Here is a 20,524-nt window from a genome sequence, read left to right on the forward strand (position 1 = left end):
TGTTCTAAAACTTTTGACTCGTAGCGTAACTGGCTAAAGTAGCAACTACCTAAGCAGTGGTGTGACACAGACAGTGTTCTAACTTCTACTACTATATCATCCATTCATTCATTTTAGAAAACTGATTGATTCAAAGAAGGGGAGTAGGAATCCAAAGCCTATCCAAGACACATGAGGAGCCAGCACTGTACAGGAATCCAGTCTTTTCCACCTATCAGACTCCATATTTCCAGTTGCCAATCAGTCTAATTTTTGCTTTTACATTATACTTTCCATCCAGCCATTTCCTAAAGCAGATCTCAGCAATATCAGATGTAATACACAGAAAAACTCTCAATCACACATCAAAACAATCTGGATGAGAACGGGCCTTTCGGTCCAACAAAGCTCGCCTGTCCTATCCACTTAATTCTTGCAAAATAAATTTTAAATTTAAAGTCCCAAAAGTTCGACTGTCTGACACACTAATTGGTCACTTAAACCAGTGGTTCTCTGTGTAAAGAAAAACATCCTAATATGTGTGTTTGAAATTTACCTTTAACATAACTCCAACTGTGCTGAACTCATTTTAACGTCACCGTCTCCATCCACTGGTCTAAATCCCTTCATAATTTCAAACACTTCAGTATGTCGCCTCTTAATCTTCCTTTTGCTTAGATTGAAAAACACATACCAAGCCAATTTAGCCTTGCCATTTAAAAGATTAGTTATTCATTTTTCAAGAATGTATTTCTTCATAGTTTTGCTATATTATTATTATTGTCTTTTTTTTCTCTGTTTGTGCTAATTGGTGTTTACTTGAAACCCACCAGGTTCCACAGGTCTTATTTTCCAAATGGTCAGGTGTTTATGAAATACATGGGCTGTTCCTAGGAGGGCGATCTTTTACACATGGGTGGCACTCGCTTTACCTAACACCTCATCAAGTTACTTGAGACGTAGTTGGGCAGTCCCAAGTGCTTGGATTATGATCAGAATTTAAACGAGATTTTACTGAATTGTTCTACCTCTTTGACTGAGACATTCTCACCATCTGCAGCAGCTTAGATGAGTAGACATTGTCTTTTGCTTCTGATGTCTGGTCAGTTGGCTGCAATGGTATAATTGGTGTTCACTGATCATGGTGTTAGCGCTGCTGCCTCGCAGTAAGGAGACCTGGGTTCGCTTCCTAGGTCCTCCCTGAATTGAGTTTGCCTGTTCTCCCCGTGTCTGCGTGGGTTTCCTCCTGGTGCTCCAGTTTCCTCCCACAGTCCAAAGACATGCAGGTTAGGTGCATTGGTGATGCTAAATTGTTCCTAGTGTGTGCCTGGTGTGTGTGTTTGTGTGTATGTGTGTATGTCCTACCCGGGGTTGGGATTAGCTCCAGCAGACCCCCCATGACCCTGTGTTAGGATATACAGTGATCCCTCGCTATATCGCGCTTCGACTTTCGCTGCTTCACTCCATCGCGGATTTTAAATGTAAGCATATCTAAATACATATCACGGATTTTTTGCTGGTTCGCGGATTTCTGCGGACAACGTGTCTTTTAATTTATGGTACATACTTCCTCAGTTTGTTTGCCCAGTTGATTTCATACAAGGGACGCTATTAGCAGATGGCTGAGAAGCCACCCAATCAGAGCACGTATTACGTATTAAATAAAACTCCTCAATGATATACGATGTGCTTCCCGCGCGGTGCTTGATTGTTTGCTTTTCTCTGTCTCTCTCACTCTCTCTGCCTGATGGAGGGGGTGTGAGCAGAGGGGCTGTTTGCCTAGAGGATACGGAGGCTCCTCTGCAAAATGCTGCTTTATCGCATACTTAAAAGCACAAAAGCACGTATTGATTTTTTGATTGTTTGCTTTACTCTTGCGCTCTCTCTCTGACATTCTCTTCCCCTGACGTTTACTTTTTTGAAGAGGAGAATATGTTTGCATTCTTTTAATTGTGAGAAAGAACTGCCATCTCTGTCTTGTCATGGAGCACAGTTTAAACTTTCGACTAAAGGGTGTTATTTCATGTCTAGGGGACTCTAATAATGTTAACAGTGTGGGAGAGTTTATAAGGGCTTAAACTATATAAAAACAACCATACAAACATATGGTTTCTACTTCGCGGATTTTCATCTATCGCGGGGGGTTCTGGAACGCAACCCCCCCAATCGAGGAGGGATTACTGTAGCGGGTTGGACAATGACTGACTGACTGACTGATCATGGTGTTTAATTCTTAGTCTCAGCAACCTATTCAGGTTGGTAATCATAGCAAAGGCACAGGTATTATGCCGGATGCAGCAGAGAGGTGAAGAGGAGAGTGCAGGCGGGGTCAACTGTAGTGATGGGTCATTCTTGAACGATTCATTCATTTTGAATGAATCTTTAATGTGACTCAGGAAGAACGAGTCGTCTCATGGGAGTGATTCGTTCAGTCGCGCATGCGCATTTGCGCAACTTCCTGTAGTTTCTGTATTGGAATTGATTCACCTGTTTCGAGTCTTCGGGTTTTTCGAGTCGTTCGTTCATCACGTGACAGCCCCATAAGCTAACCAACTCAGTCTGAGCCAGAAACAGAATTGATTAGTTCATCTCTCGAGTCTTTGGGTTTGAGTCGTTCGTTCATCACGTGACAGCCCCATAAGCTTAACCTATGCAGTCTGAGCCGGAAAGAGAATTGAACGAAATCACTCGAAAAACGATTTGTTCATTTTGCTGAACGAGACTCAAAGGTCTGAGTCGGTAAAATGATCCGAACTTCCCATCACTAATCAACTGGGTAGAGCAGAGTGACAGGAATGATTAATGACAGAAGGGTAACTGCAAGAGTGAAAGGGAAGGTCTATAAAACGGTTGTGAGACCAACTATGTTGTATGGTTTGGAGACGGTGGCACTGACAAAAAGACAGGAGGCAGAACTGGAAGTGCTGGAGTTGAAGATGCTAGGATTTTCACTCAGAGTAATGAGTTTATACATGATTAGGAATTAGTACGTTAGAGGGACAACACAGGTATGACAGTTTGATAACCAAGTGAGAGAGGCTGGACTGAGATGGTTTGGGCAGGTGCAGAGGAGAGATGAGGGACACATTAAGAAAAGAATGTTGAGGATGGAACTGCCAGGCAAGAGGAAGACCAAGGAAGATGTTTATGGATGTGGTAAGGGAGGACATAAAGGCAGTTGGTGTGGCAGAAAATGATGTAAAATACAGGGATAGATTGAGACGAATGAACAGCTGTAGTGACCCCTAAATGGGAGCAGCTGAAAGAAGAAGAATCATAGCAATGATCAGGTACTGGGAGGCCAAGCTCATGGATCACTTGGCGACGGTGTCAATAAGTGAATTCATTTGGTGGTAGCACCAATATGGCTGATGTGCTCTTCCTGTTGCAAGCATATACTGCACTTGCACAGATTCCTTTATATAATTCAGGTTACAAAGAAACTTACAATACAAACAAGAAAGATTAGAAGGTGCAAGCATCAAAAGCAACAGAGAGACATGTTGAAAAAACAAAAAACAGCAGACGGAAGTATTACTACTACTATATAATTATACCTGCAGCTTAACTAAAACACACACCAGTATCATAAACTCCTTGTCACTATAACAGCAGCTATCCCAGAGAAAAGACACCAAGTTTAGTTGAGTTCAAGCAATATGAACATTGATGCAATGTATGGTATTATGCAATCTAGAATACCTGAAACGAATCGTGGCCGATCATATTCGCTGGAAACAAATCGTTGCCCAATATGCTACATAAACATTATAGTTTTATTGTTTCCAGCGAATATGATTGGCCACGATTCGTTTCAGGTAATCTAGATTGCATAATACCATACATTGCATCAATGTTCATATTGCTTACTACACATCTATATTGCTGCTACTTCTTTGTCTTGTCTTTGCACAATGTCTTGTCTTGTTTGTGTTTTAATTTTAAATCTTAATTTTACTTCTAATTTTTTATGTGCACTTCATGTTGTTACACTGTGGACCCTGAGCTTCGCAATTTCGCCTATCTGTATACTTGTATATGGTTGAGATTACAATAAAGTTCGCTTTGACTTTGACAATGAATGTCACTCGCCAGATAATTTGTGGTTGTCTCCTGCCTTGCTGACAGTCTTTTTCTTTTTAATAAAACTAGCCTGTTTTTGAATTTTTAAAATGAAGTTGAGTGGTCCAAACATGAATACATAAGCTTAATAGCTTACCTAACATATTCAGTTTGAGGCAGCCAGTTTTTCAATTTAAGAAAACTAGCCTAAGGCATGTTTGTGACAAGACAAGTAAACTGGAAGCAGCAAATGTTATTCCAGATTCTGAAGTCTATTTTCTTCAGGTAAGGATATGTTTCCTATTTGCTTATCTGGTGGCCATCGTGGGTGGAATTTTGACATTTTTTATCCAGTTCACCCCGACTGATCAAATTTCCATAGCTTGGGGCAACATGTTATTCTACTTTTGTTCTGCCATGGCTTGTAACAAATGACACTCTGCACAAAAGTGTCTGCTACATCTCTGAAACCATCTAATTTAAGTACATATCTGCCATGATTCGAAACATGAGCCAGCATTGGTGGCATACGTGTACTCAAATCATTTTCAATTCTTATACCGTATGTACCAATATCTTTTTTTTTTTTTAAAATAGGTAATGCCGGCACACATATAGACACAGTAACCAAATAACAGATACACACTCATTTCATATGTTTATTTTCCCTAAACATTAGCACATTTTCTCTTATTATATTCTGTGTTTTTATTTTACATTGCCTATATGCTGACATTCATGTCGAGTAGCTGTGTGGTGCATGATGGTGAAGTGTGCATGTAAGAGTTTCATTGTACTTTGATCACATACAGTGCATCCAGAAAGTATTCACAGTGCGTCACTTTTTCTTCATTTTGTTATGTTACAGCCTTATTCCAAAATGGATTAAACTCATTTTTTTCCTCAGAATTCTACACACAACACCCCATAATGACAACGTGATAAAAGTTTACTTGAGGTTTTTGCAAATTTATTAAAAATAAAAAACTGAGAAATCACCTGTACATAAGTATTCACAGCCTTTGCTCAATACTTTGTCGATGCACCTTTGGCAGCAATTCCAGCCTCAAGTCTTTTGAATATGATGCCACAAGCTTGGCACACCTATCCTTGGCCAGTTTCGCCCATTCCTCTTTGCAGCACCTCTCAAGCTCCATCAGGTTGGATGGGAAGCGTCGGTGCACAGCCATTTTAAGATCTCTCCAGAGATGTTCAATCAGATTCAAGTCTGGGCTCTGGCTGGGCCACTCAAGGACATTCACAGAGTTGTCCTGAAGCCACTCCTTTGATATCTTGGCTGTGTGCTTAGGGTCGTTGTCCTGCTGAAAGATGAACCGTCGCCCCAGTCTGAGGTCAAGAGCGCTCTGGAGCAGGTTTTCATCCAGGATGTCTCTGTATATTGCTGCAGTCATCTTTCCCTTTATCCTGACTAGTCTCCCAGTTCCTGACACTGAAAAACATCCCCGCAGCATGATGCTGCCACCACCATGCTTCACTGCAGGGATGGTATTGGCTTGGTGATGAACGTGACGCCTGGCATTCACACCAAAGAGTTTAATCTTTGTCTCATCAGACCAAAGAATTTTGTTTCTCATGGTCTGAGAGTGCTTCAGGTGCATTTTTGCAAACTCCAGGCGGGCTGTCATGTGCCTTTTACTAAGGAGTGGATTCTGTCTGGCCACTCTACCATACAGTCCTGATTGGTGGATTGCTGCAGAGATGGTTGTCATTCTGGAAGGTTCTCCTCTCTCCACAGAGGACCTCTGGAGCTCTGACAGAGTGACCATTGGGTTCTTGGTTACCTCCCTGACTAAGGCCCTTCTCCCCTGATTGCTCAGTTTAGATGGCCGGCCAGCTCTAGGAAGAGTCCTGGTGGTTTCGAACTTCTTCCACTTACAGATGATGGAGGCTACTGTGCTCATTGGGACCTTCAAAGCAGCAGACATTTTTCTGTAACCTTCCCCAGATTTGTGCCTCGAGACAATCCTGTCTTGGAGGTCTACAGACAATTCCTTCGACTTCATGCTTGGTTTGTGCTCTGACATGAACTGTCAACGGTGGGACCTTTAATAGACAGGTGTGTGCCTTTCCAAATCACGTCCAATCAACTGAATTGACCACAGGTGGACTCCAATGAAGCTGCAGAAACATCTCAAGGATGATCAGGAGCAACAGGATGCACCTGAGCTCAATTTGGAGCTTCATGGCAAAGGCTGTGAATACTTCTGTACATGTGCTTTCTCAGTTTTTTTATTTTTAATAAATTTACAAAAATCTCAAGTAAACTTTTTTCATGTTGTCATTATGGGGTGTTGTGTGTAGAATTCTGAGGAAAAAATTTAATTTAGTCCATTTTGGAATAAGGCTGCAATATAACAAAATGTGGAAAAAGTGATGCGCTGTGAATACTTTCCGGATGCACTGTAAAAATAAATCTTAAATGAATTGATTACACTGATTTCTTCTAGAAAAAGATTTGATTTTAAAAGAGATAAGCCACCGGTATATCACAGTACCAATTAACACTCAGCATTATGGATTTTCACGACGTGTCCTGTGCACGTTGAGAAAATGAAAAAGGTAGATTATGCAATACAGCCATGCCATGATGAAACAGAATGTATCGAGTTTTGAAGTACATGCTGAGAATATACTGCAGTAATAGAACCAAAGACAACTGTTATGTATATGTAGACAATTTCATGCTGAATATTGGGATTATTATGTGCTGCAGTAGAGTTTAATAAAATGTGTGGTGTACCCACACCTTTGTGGTCAATGCACCTGACATGGAACTGGTTGCCACAGAGATTGGAAATCACCAAAGTGACATGCACTGCCAGTCTCCTTATAAAATGGCTGAATCTCACAAAAATGTTTTGTTTTTTGCTTTTTAATCCTTCCTAAAACAGCATGGATACACTCGTTTGCAATATATATACAATCTCAAGGTGCAGATCAGTAATTGATGGAAATGGATACATTTGGTAAGTTTAAAGTTCACATTTGGACACCAGCCCCAAGATTCCCATTTTAAAATGCAAGAGCAGACTATGCATTTTTGTTGTTTTTACACTTATAAAAAATGCTCCACTTTGGAACATAATTTCATATGACAAATTAATGTATACCATGATTGTGAAGAAATAACTTCAGTCAGTCATTGTCTAACCCGCTATACCCTAACACAGGGGTCTGTCGGAGCCAATCCCAGCCAGCACAGGGCACAAGGCAGGAACAAATCCTGGGCAGAGCACCAGCCCACTGCAGGGCGCACACACACACACACACACACAGGACAATTTAGGATCGCCAATGCACCTAACCTGCATGTCTTTGGACTGTGGGAGGAAACCCACGCAGAGAACATGCAAACTCCACGCAGGCAGGACCCAGGAAGCGAACCCGGGTCTCCTAACTGCGAGGCAGCAGAGCTACCACTGCGCCATCGTGCCACCCAAGAAATAATGTGGGCTTGAAAAATACAGAACCTATCATTTATCAGTTATCCTGTATGTCATTCTATGTTCCTTCCATCTTTGTAACCTGCTTATCCAGGACAGTCACAAGGCAGCTGGAGCCTAACTCAGCTGTTACAGAGAGCAAGGTAGGAAGGACACCAGGACAGGGTGGCAGTCCATTACACAGTGAACACACAGACACACACAAGGGCCACTTAACTGTCCCAAACACCAGTGTTGCCTGCAACACATAAAAGAGGATTCCAGGATGCTGACCATAATCTGTTTTTCCAGTCACCTTCCATCCAAAGTCTGTGCTCTTTTGCCCATTTCAACCTTTTCTTTTGAGGTGTCAGCTTCCCCATATGGTTTTTTCTTCGAAACTCTGTTTCTTAGGCCAACAGCCTGGAATCATATTTCCTCTGTTACAGAGAACGCTGGTATTTGGCATGTATTCAAAGAAGAAGCCAACTGAGGACCTCTAAGATGTTTGTTTCTCAGACCACACACTCTGGATATGCTTATCTGCTTATTCAGCTCAAGTGTGTCAAGAAACGGAAACTGGAGCTCCTTGATACTAACAGCATTATGCCTACATATTGCCTCACTGGAGCTGGCACTGTCAAGTCAGAAGGTTTTCTTTTTAATATTCTGACTTTTTTGTCATACTGGTGTGTGTATGCATCTGTCTGTCTATCCATACACCCATCCATCCTGTTGTCCATCTGGACCTCCTCCTTCTTTTTGTATTCGAACATTCGAACAATCTAGACAAGAACAGGTTGTTTAGCCCAACAAAGCTCACCAGTGCTATCCACTTAATTCTTCTAAAAAACATCAAGTCGAGTTTTGAAAGTCCCTAAAGTCTTACTGCCTACCACACTACTTGGTAGCTTACTCCAAGTGTCTGTTTCTCTGTGTAAAGGAAAACTTCCTAACATTTATGCGAAATTTACCCTCAACAAGTTTCCAACTGTGTCCCCGTGTACTCGATGAACTCATTCTGTTAGCTCCAGTTTGTCCTCTTCTCTCAAGACAGTAACAGACACTTTGTATGAAATCTTCAGTTTCTTGGCAGTCTGTTACATGGAATAGTATTCATTCTGCAAAAAAACAATAGACTGACATGTTCATTCATTCATGTTCAAGCTGTTTCATTTTGTCCATTTTTTAATCCAGAACAGAACTTTAGGAATGCCAATACCTTATAACATAAGTGAACAGAACAACATGTTTAAGTGGTGCTAATGCAATTCCAAAGGTTTCTCTGATAACTAATTAGCATTTAAAGATGACTAATTAAGGATAAGCTGAGGGATTGACCATATGGACTTTAGAGGAATGGCTGGTGGAAATGGGCCATTGTGGTCATATGGGAATGATCAATTAAAAATTAGCCATTTCAAGGAGTATTTTTAGATAAATTTAATGGCATTATGATAAAAAAGTATATCAACTTCCATCAAAAACAGAAAATACATTGTGTGCCCAAACGTTTGAGTGGTATAAACATTTTCAGATATAGTTTCATGAGTGTTATCAAATATCTAACCAACTTTTTAAGTGAGCAGGTGTTTGTTTGTGTGAATGTGTAGCCGCCTGCTTCTTGTCTTCAGGAGCTCCTTACTTTTCTTCTCTCTTCATAACAGCTTCATGTTCACCGTCTGAAGGCTCCTTATGGCAGCAACTGCAGTAATGGAGAGGAGATCCACAACTACTACCGTGATAAGTACAAGGTTGGCTACACACAAGAGGTCAGTGAAGTTCTGTTTTTGCATTCTTTTTCAGTTCTTTTGTCTAAACAGACATCTGGTCACAGCCTAAGAAGTCTTTAATTATAAGCGTTGTTTCTGTGTGATACAATGGATAGCTAGAAAACGGACATATAACTTTACAGAAGCCCAAGAAAAAAAAAAGAACAAAACATAAGTATATACTAGTCTATTTATATTTTTAGAATGGTGTAAAGAAAGAAAGCAAAGATATATGTGTTTTTTAAACAGTGACTCTGTTGTTATCGCTAGCTGTCCCAGCCATTATCCACAATGATTCTCTGTCGATGTCTCTGCTCTTTGTTCTTTTTGGGTGCAATTGGATTGTGCTTACCAGTAAGTAACTGCTTACTGCTTACTGGGTTGTAACCATGCATGCTGTCATGTCTGGCACTTCTTCTCAGTTCAAGGTGGACAGTTTATAGTCCTTACATTATGAAGAAAAGCCGACAAAGCACGAGTTAAACAACATCCCTTTGATTCTCCTTTGGGTTGTGTCAAACTTCCCCTCTCAGTCAGATCTCACCCAACACAAAAGCACATGACACTCCTTTTTTCACCCAACACAAAAGCGAATAATACTACTTTTTATATTACAGTAGACAGCATGCCGTGTTGCCTGGGTAAGCAACAGTGTTAATCAGCAAATTTTGTGAGGCCAGTGCAATATCCCAGACAACAATGGCTGGAACCAGCACCTGGGTATATAATGCTGATCATGTGCATTACAGACTCTCTGGGACCTAGTTGGTGGTATAACAGATAAGTAAATAATATATTTATCTTCTGGTTCGTCCTGCTTCCTCTTCAAACCCGGTCCTGCCCACATGGCCTTTCTCGATTCCTATTCGTCCTCTTCCAAACCCTTCCTCACGCTGCCTGCGACTCCTCTTCAAAACTGGTCCCGTTCACATGCAGCCCACATGGCCTTTCTCGATTCCTATTCGTCCTCTTCCAAACCCTTCCTCACGCTGCCTGCGGCTCCTCTTCAAAACTGGTCCCGCTCACACGCAGCCCACACGGCATTTCTCGATTCCTATTCGTCCTCCTCCAAACCCTTCCTCACGCTGCCTGCGGCTCCTCTTCAAAACTGGTCCCGTTCACACGCAGCCCACACGGCATTTCTTGATTCCTATTCGTCCTCTTCCAAACCCTTCCCCATGCTGCCTGCAGCCTCCCATACACTCCCACGCCACTTTTCTCAAATTCTATTCCTCCTTCAGACTACCGCGTTACCCGCTCCTCTCTCATGACCCCATTGGTGTCATGTCACCACCTGATATCTAGCCTGATCGCGTGACCTTTCACTTTGGCTATGTCTGCACCTGGGATTCTTTTCTATAGCCTGCTACAGGAAGGTACTCTCTTGACCATTGGCACTGGTTTCGCTCCTTGCTATTTGCGTTATACTGCAACGGTTGTTTCCTAAGCCTTTGTTATAAAATGAACGACAGTATCTTCTCTGTCGACGGGTTTTTGTACAACGTCATCTGTATTCCGAGATCCGGCAACTGCCTGTTCGTATTATTTCTTGACACAAGCGTTTGACGAAGGCAATGCACTCTCACTACGACACAGAGCAGTAGATTACGTTGCCTCACATTGGGACAGATTTGGAGACGTTCTTCCTGTTGTTCTTTCCAACGCAAGTCGTACGCAAGAGTACTATCAACACATGGCAACATCTGGAGTTTATGGTGATGAAGCTGAAATTCAAGCTCTTTCCGAGATTAGATCTTTCGACTCATTATCTGTCATCTCCAGCAAAACACCTGTTCACAACTGCGTCTTTCAAGAATTATTTCTTTCTTCTTCATTTCTGAATTTCTTTCTCACTGTTTTCCGTTCCTATTGTTACACCGCCGTATGCTACGGCAGGCGTCGGCTAGTAAGTAAATAATGCAGGTTCTCAAAATTGTACTTTTATGAAACATATACAGTACAGCATAAATAAGAAGTCATCTCTGCTTGTCAGCAAATGTGCAGGTCGATCCTTGAGTCCCACATCAGTGTAAGAGATGGAGGCGCATGCCCTGTGCATGCATAATTAGTCAGGTGGAGATACAAAACAAACCTTGAAGGAGCCTGACGCAGCTCCCAAAAGCACTGGAGACTCTATGTTCTTACATAATACGCTACTGTGGCTGTCCAGGATTTTAAATCACCTGTAGCTCGCAAACCGTTTGACCTACTGACCTGGTGTTTAGTACACGTACACTACGTGACATCTACTGTCCGCTTTCAGGGTGATGAGTTTTATTTCTCTTTTTATTTTATTTTATTGTAGAATCAACTCTCGGCAGCAGAGCTGCCATGCGGTGCATACGTACGGCTAACTCATTCTTGAGGCAGATTGAAGACTTAAGTGCAGCTCAAGTGAAAAATTAAGAAAAACGTACTGAGTAATTGCAACACAAACACTAACTTAATCAGTTTTAACCGTGAAAAGATGCTGACGGAGAAGAGAAGAGCTGCTCAGGAAGCAGCAAGCGCATCAACCTCTGAGCAAATGAATGCTAAACGTACAGTCAAGTGTATTCACTACACGTTATCGTGCAGTCCGCCGTTACTGGTCAAATAAAAATAATGAAAGACTTATTACTATTTACAAGATGTTTCAATCTTTATGACAGAAACAAAAAGTGTAAAGCATCAGCACAGACAGTTTGGAGAGCCTTCAACAAGACTTCAAGAAATAGAAAGAGCCAACAGCCTCAATCATGACACACCACTTTTAATTTTCTACCTTTAAAAGATCAACATATTTTTACTGACTTTTGGCTACAATTTTGACATTTACACTTTGTTTTGAAGAAATATATGATTGTGCATTCTTTCTTGTTTGATCTCACTGAGGTTTGGTGGTGCAGTGGTTGTTACTGCTGCCGCACAGCTAAGGTCACCTTTTTTTGGCCACAATAATCGGTTCAGTATAGTTGGCAGACATTTCTCTAGCCCTCAAGGACACTTTAAAGATGATTGCAGTATTATAATCCAGTCTAGTCTAATTCAGTTAGTCCTTCCCCACTGACTTCAATGCATTTCACGGCGATATTTGCAAACACTTCTGTGATTTCTGCAAATGTGAAACGAACACCACTCGTCATTTTGTCTGCTATTCTGGCTTCAGTCTGTTCGGAACATTTCACTTGCTCTGAGCCAGGAGGTGGCACTTGTGTGCAAACTGTAACACACAGGAAATAAAATCTACCGAGTCCAGATTTTGGGCTCCAAAGTAGTCAATCTTGTCCTTATGATCCTATATAACATCTTTGCAAAATCTGGTGTAACAATGTCATGCTTGCTCTGAGCCATGGTGTACAAACTTTAGTGCACAGAGAAGAGGAAACATCATCCAACCCACTATATCTTAACTACAGGGTCATGGGGGTCTGCTGGAGCCAATCCCAGCCAGCACAGGACATCAAGGCAGGAAGCAAACCCCAGGCAGGGCACACACACACACCAAGCACACACCAAGGACAATTTAGAATCGCCAATGCACCTGACCTGCGTGTCTTTGGACTGTGGGAGGAAACCCACGCAGACACGGGGAGAACATGCAAACTCCACACAGGGAGGACCCGGGAAGCGAACCCGGGACCCAGCGCTACCACTGCACCACCATGCCGCTCTGTGTGTGTATATATATAAAGTGTTAAAATATTGATTGCAAAATTATACTTTTGCTAAGATTTTATTGATTGATGAAAAGTGGCCACGCTTTTATTTTACGAGTGATGTATGAGAGACTTATTTTTCAACTTAATATAAGCGTGTTTTTTAAAAAAGTATTTTTTTATATATATATTATTTTCAACTTTTTAGTCTTGGGTTTGTTTTAGTATAATCTTGTAATCAATATTTTAACACTTCCTTTAATATTTCAATCTGTTAATAACACCATCTATTGGTGAAATCTTTAACTATTCGTCATATGAAAATTTCATTTCTTAATTAACATGGATTAATTGATCAATTAGTGAAACTGATTATTGATTTGTGTATTGTCATCGGAAGCGAGTAAGTGTGCAAAATTTCAAGTCATTTGGACAACAGGAAGTGGGTTAAATATCGATTACAAGATTTGTACCAGACAACAAACAAGTGAAGTTAAAAGAAGCGTGGTAATAATAATAATAATATTATAATAAAATAACCTAACTGGGAGTATAGAGTCAAAATTTTGTCTTTTAAAGTAGTTTACCATGAATAAATGGTCCTAGAGAAGGGTGTAGAATTATATAGGTAACATACCGAAAGACATTGTTTTACTATACTATTACAATTGATTACATCTTGCCTGAAGAAGGGGCCTGAGTTGCCTCGAAAGCTTGCATATTGTAATCTTTTTAGTTAGCCAATAAAAGGTGTCATTTTGCTTGGCTTTTCTCTATACTATTACAATTGTATGTTAAACACAGAATTAATTTATAATTTTAATATATATATAAATGATTTGGATAGGAAAATAAGTAACAAGCTGGTTAAGTTTGCAGATGATACCAAGATAGGTGGATTAGCAGATAATTTGGAATCCGTTATATCATCACAGAAGGACTTGGATAGCATACAGGCTTGGGCAGATTTGTGGCAAATGAAATTTAATGTCAGTAAATGTAAAGTATTACACATAGGAAGTTAAAATATTAGGTTTGAATACACAATGGGCGGTCGGAAAATCGAGAGTACACCTTATGGGAAGGATTGAGGAGTCAAAGTGGACTCTAAGCTATCAACTTCCCAACAGTGTTCAGAAGTCATTAAGAAGGCTAACAGAATGTTAGGTTATATAGCGCCTTGACGTGTGGAGTACAAGTCACAGGAGGTTCTGCTCAACCTTTATAATGCACTGGTGAGGCCTCATCTTGAGTACTGTGTGCAGTTTTGGTCTCCAGGCTACAAAAAGGACATAGCAGCACTAGAAAAGGTCCAGAGAAGAGCGACTAGGCTGATTCCAGGTCTACAGGGGATGAATTATGTGGAAAGATTAAAAGAGTTGAGCCTTTACAGTTTAAGCAAAAGAAGATTAAGAGGTGACATGATTGAAGTGTTTAAAATTATGAAGGGAATTAGTCCAGTGGATCGAGACTTGTATTTTAAAATGAGTTCATCAAGAACACGGGGACACAGTTGGAAACTTGTTAAGGGTAAATTTCGCACAAACATTAGGAAGTTTTTCTTTACACAAAGAACGACAGACACTTGGAATAAGCTACCAAGTAGTGTGGTAGACAGTAAGACGTTAGGGACTTTCAAAACTCGACTTGATGTTTTCTTGGAGGAAACAAGTGGATAGGACTGGCGAGCTTTGTTGGGCTGAATGGCCTGTTCTCGTCTAGATTGTTCTAATTTTTGTAGTATTATTTATTTATCGCTTATTGTATTATTTATTTGTATAATTTGTCTTCTTCAAGCTATTGAGTTAATAAAGCTACTGTAATAATCATAACCTGCACATCATTTTCCATATGAACAACTCTAAACCTACTTTTGCCTACATATATAAAAACCAGCGCCTCCCCAGACACACATAAGAACTTCTGCCTCACATCTGAGAGCTGCTGCTGTTGTAGGTGGCAGTAAGATGTGGTCAGATCTGTCCAGTCATGCCGCAGGTTTACATTCAAAGGCACTGACATTGGAATTGAGCGGGTCAAATCCGACACACTAATTGAAGTTTGTTCATTTCAATGTCCCCCCGGTTAACTCAAAACCATTCTAGGGTCAGAATAATTCATTCATAGAATATTAGTACAGATTGCATCACTTTGGCTACCGAGTTAATAAACATTAACCAGGATGATGTAAGTTACCTCCCAAGGCAGAAATGTGGACGAGGCCTTGCTGTATTTCAGTGACTAGATGACATGGATGAGTTTTAATTGCTATGTCCTCACTTTTTCATCATTGCTCACTCACTTATTTCCAGTCCCTCTCCTGCCTTTTCCACTTTGACTGTATCAGGCAAAAAACTGTCACTGTCCAGAATTAAAACAGCATCTGAAATAAGATGTTTAAGCTGGTTATCTGCAAAAAACAATTGCCACCATACCTGAAGTCGTTGTAACTCTCTATGGTGTGTAAATGTGCACCCAACTTATTTAAAAGCATTTGAACATTCCACATGTATGAAGACAAGCCCTGAGTACTTTATACTTTACTTTTAATCCTTGCTCCATATTCTTTCCATCTTCAGTTGAGCTGCTCCTGCAGGAAGGTGCAATGGGCAGCAGTGATCACAGCGCTACCAGCCGTGTACAGAAACATTTAACATAGCCCACTTGATATTCTCTGATGTTATAGATATAGTCAGCCATCAGGTTCTTCTGATTCTCTTAGCTCACCCTGTGTTCACAGTTTGTCCAAAATGTAGTTAATACTAATAATAATAATAATACTACATGTTATTTATATAGTGCCTTGCCCATGCTGATGGGGATCTGCATTGCAGGTCTGCATCTGCAATGACAGCAGCATATCACTGATTTAAAAATGCATTTAGAACTAACAGTAACAAACAGCATACCATTTCTATGGCTGCTCAGTCCTAAACAGGGTCTCGGGGGGGCTGGAGCCTATCCCAGAAAACAACGAATACAATGCAGGAACAATCTCCTGAACAGGGTGCCAGTCCACTCAAGGGTAAACACACTCACCACACTACACTACACTACACACTAGGGCCAATTTAGGGTCGCCAACCCACCTAATCTGCTCGTCTTTGGACAGTGAGGGTAAACCAGAGCAGCAAGAGGAAATCCACACAAACACAGGAAGAAGATGCAAACTCCATTCAGGGAGGACCCGGGAACACAAACCCTGGCCTTCTTAGTGTAGGGCACCTGCACTACCTCTGAGAGAGACTCAGTCTTAATCTTAATATATATATATATTTTTTAATTTATTTTGTATTCATTTTAGTACAATCCATACAAAGCAATCAAGTTTTTACAAAGAGAAAAATTGAGTTAAGAACAGATCGATCCCCACCCCTGAGAGAGAGAGAAGCAAGCCAAACGGCGTTAAATTTAAGGCTTGTAAACATACCTAAATTAATAAATTCTCTGTGCTTTATGAACTTATTTTAAAATATTACTGATTAGATCCTGCCATGTTTTGAAAAAAGTCTGTACGGATCCTCTAACTGAATATTTGATTTTTTCCAACTTCAAATAATATAACAATTGGCTTCCCACTGACTTAAAAGAGGAGAGTTTGGGTTCTTCCAGTTTATGAGAATAAGTCTGCGTGCCAACAGTGTAGTGAATGCAATCACAATTTGTTTGTCCTTCTCCGCTTTAAACCCATCTGGAAGAACACCAAACACGGCTGTTAATGGGTTAGGAGGGATTGTGAGTCCAAGGCTATCTGAAAGGTAATTAAAAATCTTAAAACTAATAATTTAACAAATCGGTTAATAAGTATAAGTTGCTCCTAAAAAAAGGAGAGAGAGCGAGAGTGTAACAAAGGACCACTTTATCTTTAGTATGTTCAGGACTTATTGTGTTCACTCCGGAGTGTCGATCAGGACACTGGTAAATGATGCAGAGAATTCCACACAGCAGCTTAGATTGAAATTGAACTCATTTATTTGGAGATATACACCTGTACTCGAATAGGTACAGGTGGATTCATATGTGTGATCTACAATAAAAAAGAATACATAAAACTTATTGATAAAGTACCCAAAGTCCACTAGATGGCAGTATTACTGAAATTAAGCACTAGCTTACCGGCAGTATACAGTAATCCCTCCTCGATCGCGGGGTTTGCGTTCCAGAACCCCCGCGATAGATGAAAATCCGCGAAGTACAAACCATATGTTTGTATGGTTATTTTTATATATTTTAAGCCCTTAGAAACTCTCCCACACTGTTAACATTATTAGAGCCCTCTAGACATGAAATAACACATTTTAGTTAAAAGTTTAAACTGTGCTCCATGACAAGACAGAGATGACAGTTTCTCACAATTAAAAGAATGCAAATATATCTTCTCTTCAGGAGCAGAGAATTTCAGAGAGAGGGAGAGATCGCTCACAAAGAAAAGCAAACAATCAAAAAATCAATACGTGTGCTTTTAAGTTTACCGCGGCATTTTTTAGAGGAGCGTCAGTATCTTCTAAGCAAACAGCCCCTCTGCTCACATCTCCTCCGTCAGGCGCAGAGAACGTCAGAGAGAGAGAGAGAGAGCGAGCGAGATTAAAGCATACAATCAAAAAATCAATAAGTGTGTTTTTGGAAGCACCGCGATAAAGCGGCATTTCTTAGAGGTGCGTTCGTATCCGCTAGGCAAACAGCTTCTGTGCAAACAGCACCTCTGTTCACACCACCTCCGTCAGGCGCAGAGAATGTCAGAGAGGGTGAGATATAGTGATGGGTCGTTCTTGAACGATTCGTTCATTTTGAACGAATCTTTAATGTGACTCGGGAAGAACGAGTCGTCTCGTGGGAGTGATTCGTTCAGTCGCGCATGCGCATTTGCGCAACTTCCTATAGTTTCTGTATTGGAATTGATTCACCTGTTTCGAGTCTTCGGGTTTTTCGAGTCGTTCGTTCATCACGTGACAGCCCCATAAGCTTAACCAACTCAGTCTGAGCCGGAAACAGAATTGATTAGTTCATCTCTCGAGTCTTCGGGTTCGAGTCGTTCGTTCATCACGTGACAGCCCCATAAGCTTAACCTATGCAGTCTGAGCCAGAAAGAGAATTGAACGAAATGACTCGAAAAATGATTCGTTCATTTTGCTGAACGAGACTCAAAGATCCGAGTCAGTAAAATGATCCGAACTTCCCATCACTAGTGAGATAGAGGAAGAGACAAGCAAACAATCAAGCTCTGCGCGGGATGCATATCTTATAGCATTGAGGAGTTTTAGTTAATATGTAATACATGCTCTGATTGGGTAGCTTCTAAGCCATCCGCCAATAGTGTCCCTTGTATAAAATCAACTGGGCAAACAAACGGAGGAAGCAAGTACCATAAATTAAAAGACCCACTGTCTGCAGAAATCCGCGAACCAGCGAAAAATCCGTGATATATATTTAGATGTGCTTACATTTAAAATCCTCGATAGAGTGAAGCCGCGAAAGTCGAAGCGCGATATAGCGAGGGATTACTGTAGAATCCAAATCAATAACGCAATCAGTACATGTAAACGACTTTACGTCTTAACATATAAAAAACATAAAATACAAGTTAAATGCAAACGAACCCACCTCTGGTCATCAACGCACACTTATCTTAACTCGGTACACTGCTGATTCTTACTTATATCAAACAAATGCGGAATTGACTATTGCGACACTCGTGCACCTTCTTCGCTTTTTTAACATCCCATAATAGACACTCTCGTGCCTGCTGGGAGGTGCACCTTTTAATGTGATCCGTGTCTCTTTATAATTAATATCTCTCTAACAGAGAGAGAGAGGGGCAACTGGCCACTGAAGAGAACAAAAGATTTCACTGATATCTGTAAACGTGAGCCGATTAAAACAAAAGGAAAGCAGAGTGCAGTAAGTTGCAGAAGAACCCTAATTTGTAATAAACAGAATGATTTTTTTTTTTTGTTGGCTTGTTTTTTGAGTGTGGTCAGTTTCCTGCCATGTCACCATCAATTGTGGAGCCTGTGGTGACCCCTGACTTTTATATGTTAACCCAGGCATGCAAGAAGACGTGTGGCCAGATGTACATCATCAACAACTGCGGCTGTGGACTGTGGGAGTTTCCTTTCCCCAAAGGGCAGAATATTCCTTTCTGTAACATCTCCAACGGAGAGATTAGTAAGTGCAAGCTATTGTTAGTGGAATGACATCCCGGGAACTGAGGGCATTTTAAGTCAAACACGCCTTTTATTATTGGACTTAATGAAGAGCACAACTGTATATTTTGCAGTCATCTTCATCCAAGGTAAATTACAAGGTCAGGATAAAGACACTTGTTTGCAGTTCTCTTTTAATATTTGGTGTATAGGTGGGGTTGATTGACCCGGGCACAAGGTGACATGGAGTTGAAGACCTTATTGTCCAGAGCTGAAGCCCACCACCTAACCGAGTAGTAATTGTTTACGGTCATTTGAATGCTTGTGTCCTTAGATATTTATGACCCATACAGCATTCCAGAAATAAGAGCCGGGAAGCTTCCTGTAGTTTCCCACAGAGCAAGCATGGCGTCCACTAGTCTGAGAGAGGAGAGTTCTCAAGAGGAAGGAGATGCATGGGGGTGGTGGTGTTTTCTCTGTTGTAAATCAAGTTCCAAGTATGCACCCCTGATCACCCGGGCTCTTTAAATATGTCGCACAATGTGTCGAAGCTGCTGTGAAAACAGTTAACAGGACTCATAGGAGACATCATGGACTTCCAGTTTATAGCAACACAAGTCACCTGTGGGGAGAGTCAGGAGAAGCTGGGTGACATGCGCATGGTGTACATCTGACATGACTGGGAGGTGTCGTCATGGATTGTGCACACGTTATGCCAGGCAACTGCAAAGAAATGCACAGAAACTTAGTGGCAGACTGGCACAACTGAGTTTCTCCAAGGAACGCCATAAGAGTTTGTCTGTGCCCTCAGCTATTAAGTTCTATAATGAATCACCTCTCTGCCAAGGTGGTCTATGTGTTGAGTGGTACTAAGCTGGTCTAGAAGACCTCTTAACAGAACATGACACCCTGTGCAATATACTGTGCTAATAACTTGATCTGAAAAAGGAACTGCATTTTCTCAATTGTTCTTTCAATCTGTGGGTTATAGTATATGGTGCCTTTCACATCTATTATATAGTGCCTTTCCCATCCATCTGTCTGCATCTTTTACATCTATTTAACAATCTTTCCAACTGTTTCTATCTGCTGGTCACAGTATAAAGACCCTTTCACATTTATCTGTCTAGCTGCTTCTCTGTCACAATACCTTTTATTTCCATCTCTTTTACTTCTATTTAACTATCTTTCCATCGATTTCTATCTGTGGGTTACAGTATACAGCGCCTTTCATATCCCTCTTTCTATCTAAGAAATGAAATGGTGTGGCTTTTAGCAATTCTGTCTCATAGCTCTGGAGCCCCAGGTTTGAGTTCCAGCTCAGGAAGTGCCAGTTTGGCCTTTTCTGCAGCTTCTCCGTTTTCCTCCCAAATCCAGATAACAAAATTTTCAGTTGAACTGACAACCTAAAATGAACTGACTGTAAGGTTATGTAATTGTGTGCCCTGTGATTTTTCAGAAGAAAATCCATGTAGACTCAGGGAGAT

General features: G+C 40.9%; 1 protein-coding gene across 1 annotated transcript in view; it reads left to right on the forward strand.

Moving 5' to 3' along the window:
* LOC120542725 (amiloride-sensitive sodium channel subunit gamma-2-like) overlaps window positions 1-20,524 on the forward strand; it is a 57,995-nt gene that overhangs the window by 13,631 nt on the left and 23,840 nt on the right. The window contains exons 4-5 of the mRNA XM_039775363.1: window positions 9,152-9,256; window positions 18,939-19,059. Coding sequence (XP_039631297.1) covers window positions 9,152-9,256; window positions 18,939-19,059 — 226 coding nt within the window. The remainder of the gene's footprint in view (window positions 1-9,151; window positions 9,257-18,938; window positions 19,060-20,524) is intronic.

This window comes from Polypterus senegalus, chromosome 13, assembly GCF_016835505.1.
Source record: "Polypterus senegalus isolate Bchr_013 chromosome 13, ASM1683550v1, whole genome shotgun sequence".
NCBI lineage: Eukaryota > Metazoa > Chordata > Cladistia > Polypteriformes > Polypteridae > Polypterus > Polypterus senegalus.